This window comes from Belonocnema kinseyi, chromosome 2 (genome assembly GCF_010883055.1).
Source record: "Belonocnema kinseyi isolate 2016_QV_RU_SX_M_011 chromosome 2, B_treatae_v1, whole genome shotgun sequence".
In the NCBI taxonomy this organism is placed as follows: Eukaryota; Metazoa; Arthropoda; class Insecta; order Hymenoptera; family Cynipidae; genus Belonocnema; species Belonocnema kinseyi.
Genome location: NC_046658.1, coordinates 99,739,969 through 99,749,096, shown reverse-complemented (window position 1 = coordinate 99,749,096; position 9,128 = coordinate 99,739,969). Strand labels below are relative to the sequence as shown.

Sequence of the window (9,128 nt, the reverse complement as noted above, 5' to 3'; positions counted from 1 at the left end):
CAGGCTGCCCTGGTACTTGCACAGTTAGTTGAATCTATAAACATAGCACTGACTTTGAAAATTGATGAAACTTACTTCTGGACTGAGTCAACAATCACTCTGCACTGGATCCAGTCTTCGCCCAGTCGCTGGAAAACTTATTTTGCAAACCGTGCCTGTGAGATTAAAAACTAGACAAATAACAACTGGCGCCACGTGGTGTCGTGGAATAATCCAGCTGACGTCATCTCAAGAGGTATCAACCCGGAAGATCTGCGCGACTGCAAATTTTGGTGGAATCGGCTAACCCGGTTATCCCGAAACTCAAACCTGTGACCTCCTCAACGAACCTCATACGTAAAAGATGCGCCAGATGCAAATAAATGTGAACGTGTACTTGTTGTAACTTCCCAATTAGATTTCTCATCACTCAATGGTTATTCGTCATTAACTCGTGGGATCAGAGTGACAGCGTTCTGTCCTCGCTTTTCTAGAAATTTTGCAGTGGAAAAGGTCAACCGACAGCTTGCAAATCTCAAACCCGAAGAATTGACTCATGCGCGTACCTACATTTTAAAGCTTGCTCAGGTCCAAGATTTCTTACCAGAGATAAGAGAAATTAGGGAAGTTGGACAAATTTCCAAAAATCTAAATTGCTATCGTTGTCACCATTCATCAATATAGAAGGTCAATATAGAAGGTGCGTTTATTCCACGTAGGATGACAAACTGTTATAGCATCTTTGAGTACTCAGTATTGGCCAATAGCATGCAAAAACGCGGTAAAAGGGTACTACGAAAATGCATTACGTGTTTCAAGGTCAAGCCGATAGGGACCGAGTACATCATGGCGAACTTACCATCTTCTAGAGTCATTTCAGAGCGACCATTCTACACATCAGAAGTCGAATATGCCGGACCTTATTACCTAAAAGGCAGACCGCGTAGTCGCATTAAAATCAAGGCATATATGTGCATTTTTGTGTGTTTCACAACTAAAGCGGTACATATAGAACTAGCACACGATTTGTCAACTGATGCGTTTTTAAATTGCATGCGACATTTTATCTCTCGACGAGGTCTATGTAAACATATTCATTCCGATAACGGCACAACTTTTTTAGGTGCTCGCAACGCACTCAATGAATTAAGAGCTCTATTGTCTGACAGCGAATTTCAAAGTAATGTGTATGACTTTCTTGCGAATCAACAAATTCCGTGGCACCTGATACCTTCCAGTGTACCACATTTCGGAGGCTTATGGGAAGCCGCTGTGAAATCTGCAAAAAAACATGTGTATCATGTAGTGGGAGAAACGAGTCTCACCTACGAAGAACTGAAGTTGTAAACGCAAGTTGAAGCATGTTTGAATTCACGTCCTTTGTCCCCAATCTCAAATAATTTCAATGACCTTCCTCCTTTAACCCCTGGACATTTCCTGATTGGAGATTCGCTCACCGCAATCCCAGAGCCAGATCTACGTCATCTTTTACAAAATCGGCTCAATCGATACCAGCATTTCCAGCAAATAACCCAGCATTTTTGGCAGAGCTGGCAAAGGGAATATTTAAATCAGCTGCAACAACATCACAATGAGCCCAGCCGTTAGCAAGCCGCCTGTTGTTGTTCGGGACAATTGACCTATTGCCATTGAACTGACTCCTTGAAAGAATCACAGAGGTCCATTCAGGCAAGGACAATATGATTAGAACTGTCTTAGTATGTCTGGCCAAATCTGTCGTCAAACGACCAGTCGCTCAGATTTGTATTTTACCTTTTGAGTAACCATTTCTTCATTTTTTCTTATATCTGTACAATTGATTATAAATTATATATATTGTTACTTATTTATCACTTATAATTATAAATTTAGTCACCTTGTATGGAAAATATGAACTATAGCCACAGTAACTATATAAATCAGTTTACAAGTTGTAGTGATTTTACAGATTTTCTCAGCATAATATTAAGTATTCAGACTTACCTCATGCATATAGATTAGTATTTACTATTTCATTATTCGTTTATACAATTTTTAACATGTATCCTACGTCCAATCGATATATGTAACTAGCATACAGAATGTTCAGACTATTCTAAAGGATATTTTTATTTGAAAAATTGAAAAAATATTATTTAGTCTTTGGGCTCTTTTCACTTTTTTGTCAACTTTATCAAATCCAGAATCTCATTCAAGTTGTCCTTAAGCAAGGGAAATCAACAGAAAGCACGTTTCTGTCATAAACTGAAATTACTTAAGTGTACCAAGGCTTAGAATCCTTTAAGATGCCTCATCCGGACTCGAGGTCAGTATTATTGTCTAGCCGAGGTACAGTTACCCGTCTGTTGCTGTGACCCTTCCTCAAGGATCACTTCTCTGATAAGTACAACGTTACCACGTATTTCCAAAATTATCGTGAATTCAAAATACGAAGTGGCAACAGGGTAAAACAGGCACTGCTCCTAGAAAGGGCCTGGGGTAAAAGGTGCTGGAGGACTAGTACTCAAAGAGACACGCTCGGTACAAGACGAATTCGTCAAATAAATGCAATTATATCAACACAGGACTTATTTATTTTTGCATGCGTTTTAATACTTAAACAGAACATAATACAGTTTGCTAGAGGTTATTATTATTAACTTTTAACAAAAAAAAAACAATATTCCTTAAACTCTTTTTGATTATTGCTGGCAAAATATTACTATGTTTGTTTTTTATTTGTTAAATTATGGTTCCAATATGTTTCTTAATTAACTTTTGTAAGTCATGATTGAGAAAACGAATATTCCTAACAATATTCAAGTTTCTTGTGTAAAATGGAAAATGGGACAAACCTATAGCGCTGTCAAATAAGTTTTGGATTAATTAACTTTTGTTTTAAAAAGCATGAGCAGAAAGAAATTTGAAATTCTACCTGAATGTGTGCTTTTTCTATAGCAATGGGTAATAATATCACACATCTCGATCCCAAATTACTTCTATGTCCAAAAAACTAATTCTTTCATCCTGCTCCATTTCATGAGTAAATTGTAGTTTTGGATGAGAACTGTTAAAAGTATTAAAATGACAATCTATAACTTTCCTATAGGAACACATAATAAGGTATCGTCGACATGCCAAGAATAAAATGACAGAAAAAATGTTAAAAGCAAAAACCTCCAAATCTTCCATAACTATTTGTGTTGAAATCGGAGAAATGACTGAACCTGTGGTAGTATCAAACTTCTGTCCATAAAGAGATCCATTTAATTTAAAATAAGCTGATTTCATGATAAAATATATCTCTCTGATACAAACTTTTTGATATAGTCGAGTACGAGTTTTATATTTAAAATTGTTCTAAAAATGTATTGGGAGAATTGATAGTTAAAATAACAATTCTAGAGGGATACTCGTCAATGTGTGTTCTTGCCAGACATACATAGGAATTTTTTGATGTTTTAAAATCCAAAGTAGGATACGGCATCGGTAACTAAGCCGAAAACTACAGAGGAAACGGCGTCGTTTACGACTTCGATTCCAGTGTAATTTTTTTAATACATTCCTATAACTATGATACACAGAAAAAAATATTAATTGTACCAAATTAAATTTATTCGGCTGATGTAAGTGAAACTCCTATTTATTTTTAAAATAATATTTATTTCTAGGAAACAAATATAAGCACTTTGATGGAAACAATTATTTATGTCAGTCAAAGATATTTCCATAGGTTTACGATAGCATTGTGTGATTCAAAAGTACGCGCTATTGGTTATAGGTGAATATTTCTTTGAATGGAAAAAATGTGAATTAATAGAAATAAATATATTTTAAAGTCAAGAAAATATTTTATAGGCTCAAAACCTATTTTCCTACTTTACATTTTTTAGTATTTTAAGCAAAAAATATCCCACAGGTTTAAAAAAATTCTTTGGCCTAAACAATGCACGATTGTAATAAAGTAGTTCGTACCTGAATTGTTATATATATTTACTAAAATGATCAACTGGGAACGTTCAGCTTAATTTATAATTAACATTGTTATAATTATACATGTTTAATTCAAACAAATCAGATAATTAAAAATCTTGAAGAACCCGAAACAGAGAAATTCATTAAAAAATCCACCTTCAGCAGAAATCGAACTCATGACAGTCGAGGGTAAAGTCCACAGCGAAAGACTACGACGCTGCTGCAACTGATCTTACATTTAAAATTGAGAATAATCTTAAGAAATTATAGATTTTTATTGAAATTACCCCATTTTTCAGTACAGTCTTATTATACATTTACGCAAAAATTGCATAATTTTTCACTACAGTTTCAAAATTTGCTTTAGCAACAGTAATAATACGTTCATAGTAAACTTAAACAATAGTTAGGCCTGAAAATAAATATTTCCTTTTTTAACGAAAGAATCGGTGTTTCCCATTGGTAAATAATTTTTATCACCTAATAGCTATCCAATAGACTTCTACCAGGTGACTGTTTTACGGTCGAAACTTATATTTTTTTGAAAATTTAACCACTGAAAATTCGGCTGTATATAATTCAGGAAAAGAGCGAATTTTATGTTAACTGAAAGTGTAAAAAATGTTATTTTTTATTTTAAATTTCTAAAAAGAATATAAGATTTGTGGAATACAGTCGATCTTTTCTGAAGAAGTTGTGATTTCGAACAAGGATTTTTCACAAATTTGACGATAAAAGTTTTTACATGGAATGAGAATGAAAAAAAAATTTTCAATTTTCATTCGGAAGGGGGATACTAACAAAAATCTGTGTTAAATTTCGGAATCATAATTTTATTTCCAAAATTCGCTATTCCAAATCAGAAATCTTTTAATTTTTTTAGATCGAAAGAAATCTCACAAAATCTTTAGAAAACGTTTAAAATCATCCCAATATTTTGCAATTTTTTAAAGACCAGTATAAAACCGTGAAATGAACGAGAAATAATATGTATGCTTCGGGTAAACATCCTGTATTTTGTAGAACCTGCACAACATTTTCAAACACTGTTTAAATTTTCTATGTTACCAAAAAATTTCGCTAAAAAATTTTGGATGAAAATTAGACATTCAACTTTTGAAAAACATTTTTATACAAATTTTACCCAAAATCTCGTTCAAAACATTCGAAGCTGATGGATGTTTTCAAAGATTTCTGGCAGTTATGATGTTACTCCGATCATTGTATTCTTTCTAAAGTCAAAATTATTTTCCTGGGAATGTTTTACAATTTTTCAGTGAAAACTGCCGAAATAAGCTATTTATAAATTTTTAATTAACCACCACATGACATTTTTATAAATTTTTTATATCCCTATCCATCTTTTATTTCATAAAACGTTCAAGCATTCTTACTTAATAACTCTTATCAATGCAATTTTTTAGTGTTAAACCTAAATGCAACGACAAAAAAATAGTTTTGTAGTCTATTTAATGCAGTATTTAAAAGGTTTATCTTACTTGCATTTTTATTTCACTTATAAAATTTAGTTTTGGTAGTAGACTGTTAATAAATCATTTTTTCTCATATACTTTCTTATCGTATATACTGCGAGACCCTATACTATCCGGTCCAATTTGGTCCTGTCGGATCCTGTTTTATTAAATCCCATCTTTCTTATCCAAATCGATTCTGATTATATACCTTTAAATCCAGCGTTATTCGATTATGTATGATCTTATTAGATTCTATCTGATTTAACCCGATTATTTTCTATTAGATCTGATTCTATGTGATTCTATTCAACCCTATCTAATTCTATCATGTTTTATAGAATACTGCCAGATTCACCCTGGGGCTATAGCATCCTATAAATCGAAAGAATTCACGTTAATTGTGTTTGCACATTTATTTCCATGCAAATTTTACAAGCATCTTCAATTCGTCCGGGAAATGAATAATTATTCTCGATATGGCTAAAATCTTTAAAATACGCTATCTTCGTGTATTTGAACCATAATAGCGTTTCCCAAAAAAGAAAGTTAATAATCATAACGCTAACAAACATAAAATTATCAAATTTAAGAAAAAATAAAGGTCTGATTCTTGTTCCAGAGTTGAGTTCACAAACTTCAATCTTTCGTTCTCCTGTCAGACGTCATTCTCAGGGTCTTTTAAACAAGTATTCGCCTCCTCCTGAGCCTTCTCTACATGCCAGGTCCAGGTCTCCTCCTGCCAGTTATTCTCCTTTATTGATACGAAACAAAAATATTTAGATTTATTTCAATCTTAAATTTATTAGGCTTATTTCCACACAAATCAAATCCGACGATTTTAAATTGGAAGACAAACTTTTACACGAAATATACCAATTCATTTGAAAGGAGAACATTAGGTCATTCTTTCTATTGCAACTGAGGAAGAAACTGGGTTCTCGATGTTCAGAAGTGACGTATTGGCAACAGCGGAGAAAAACAGAAGTCTTCATGGAATATATAGTATAACAATAGAAGGTACTTTTAAAAAAGGTAAAACTAAACATAAACAACGAAGCGGTTGGAGAAATAACCACAGAGGAATCCAGGAAACTTCATTAGGCAGCCGTTCACCTATCCCGAATAATTTAAGAATAGTAATGAAAAGCGATTCTGCTACAATTTTGATTATAATTCCGATACTGTACAGATTTTTAAGTTTTTCAATTTAATTTCTTTTTTAATTTAAATATTTTAAAATATTTTCGAATTGGCGCTTATAAAATTTCGTGACATGTAAAGCGTTTGGCTTAAGCCCAGGACCTACTTTGAAATATTCATCTGATGAATGCCCTCGCTCAAGTGAAGTATTTGGTCTTGATTTTTTCTTAAGTGTCTTGAATATTTCTTCAATACAATAGTGTCTGATTGCGTTTCACGAGCTAGACATTGGCGATACACAGATTTCTCTTGCATTTATGGTTGTAGCTTTGTCAAAACAAGACCACGTAAATTTGCTTCAAGATAAGAGAAGTGTAATTCTTGATAAATAAACCGAATTACTCTTAAAGAAAAGTATCTTACCAATTTCCGGCTTTAAAATTTTCCTAGGTAAAAATTACAAAAGTTTTCGTTTGTAAATTTTATTGTTCATTATATTCCGACCTCTATCAACTATGAAATCCTTCAACAGCTCATGCCATTCCCAGGAATAAGGTAGCTAGGCTTGGACCAAAGAGTGGACATGGTCAGCTGGATATCCCTTGAGTATTAAAACTTTACAGCCAATCAAACTTTTAATTTTGGAATAACTAATTTTTAAATAAGAAATTAGGAGCATGGATAACATATTTAGATCTATTAATTGAAGAACTTAATTGAACTTAGTTGAAAAAATTTGTCTTCAAACATTAAAAATAGTCTCGTTCTTTGTCACGACCTAGACCTAAAGATTAACTTGAAATTGTCTTGAATCAGTCTTTATCCCAGACAAAATAAGGACTAGATATTTTTACCCCGATGGAAAAGAATTTTTCTAAATATTTTGTGTACAACTTTGTGCTTTAGACGCTATTAAACTTATTTTAATTAATCCGAAGATTATTTTGATTTTTAACCGAAGGATCAGAAATAAGGTGTCAGAATTTTGTTTTTTCGTAATTAATTTGCTTATGAAGAAGTGAAATAAAAATGTTCTTTAAGTGTTTTAAATTAAAAATATCGAAATCAATTAGGAATTTTTGCTCGGGTCTGTTTTAAATCAAATGTTGACGCTACGCTTCGCTATTGTAATTATTATTACATTACATTATAAAACTAAAAAACACTGAACAACATTGACTGATTGAATCAGTTGAAGTGAGTGATTTAAAAAGTCAAAGTCAAACAAATTAAATCAGTCAAACTAATTCCAACCTGCTGATTTGAGAAGTAATTTTGACTGATTCTTTAGTCCTCGAATAGGCACAGTGTAAATCACTAAAAATTGTTTGGAAATCAGTCATTTTTCATTGATTCAAACTTAAAGTGTAAAAATTGGTCTTTAATGCATCGACAAGGATGAAAATATCTCTTTCGTAAAAAGCAAAAATTTTAGTTCGAGTAAGGTTAAATTTCTAATTTTTTTACTATTTGCATGTGTTTCAATAATATTATGATTATTACTTTAACTGGGAAAGCTCAGAGTATTATGTGAGTAAAAAGAAACCGTATTAAAATTGCGCAATTTGACGTCTTGATAGTTTTATTGTATAAGTTGGTTTATAATAAACTTAGAAAACACTTAAATAAATATCTCTTTAGAAGGAGAGAATCTGAGTTGGCATTGGGAAAACATATTTCGCTAAAACTTTAAAGATTAGAAACATTGTAATGTCACCTTTTGCCATTTAAGTATTTAAATGTTTCGACCTATAACTGATTTTAATGAAATGTAAATATCTAAAAAAGAAGAGTCCATCGCGAGATTATCATTATGGAATATTATTTGTATTTTAAAATCTACTGAAGCACTAGAATATTTACCGGTGATATTATGAATCGAATTCTATATTAAAAGACGAATCGAATCATTCTCTGATTCTAAAAGATGAAGGCTATTTCCGCTCTTGTTTTATCCTCGGTGATTATCCTAAATACTTTTGGTAAATATAAAAATAAAATATATTTATAAGTCCTATCACATTTTCAAGTATTTCGCAAATTGATTAAACAGGATTTTGTACATTTTTATCATTCATGATGGAAGGTATAATATTTATTTGATTTGGAACCCATCCAGTTTTTTCCAGGTCAACTTCATTAGCCAGCCTTCTAATAGTTTATTAGCTAGCATTCTACCACTGATATTTATGGCTTTAACAATGGATTAATGGTACTTAAGATTTCATAATAATAATTCGTGACATGAGCATCGTGTGGCAACATTACACTCATTTAAGTCAGATAACGATTTTGTGCGAAAATACAAAGTGATTGAGAATAAATTTGATTTTCAAGTGGCTTAAACTTCATTTTTCATGTTTAGAACGATTTTAATAGAAAGTATAAATTTGAAACAATTTTGAAACTTTTACGAGCTGCTGTCTTGGTTTGGGCCACATATTTTACTTTTCAGATCACTGAATGATTTTCAAAGTCAAACTTCTTTTTCTAGCAACATTTCTGCGAAATTTATTAAAAAGTATAGTAATGAGTGCAAAAAGTTAAAAAAACAAGTTATCACCTTATTATATAAGGAAA

At 32.0% G+C, this 9,128-nt stretch overlaps 1 protein-coding gene across 1 annotated transcript; it reads left to right on the top strand.

Annotated features, from left to right (window-relative positions):
• The first annotated feature begins 825 nt into the window (after window positions 1-825).
• Window positions 826-1,326, top strand: LOC117182915. The gene has a single exon (XM_033376028.1). The coding sequence runs from the start codon at window positions 826-828 to the stop codon at window positions 1,324-1,326; it is 501 nt and encodes a 166-aa protein (XP_033231919.1).
• The last annotated feature ends 7,802 nt before the right edge of the window (window positions 1,327-9,128 follow it).

Excerpts from the sequence above, each read along its gene's own strand:
- LOC117182915 (XM_033376028.1), top strand. The coding sequence starts at position 826 with ATGGCGAACTTACCATCTTCTAGAGTCATTTCAGAGCGACCATTCTAC.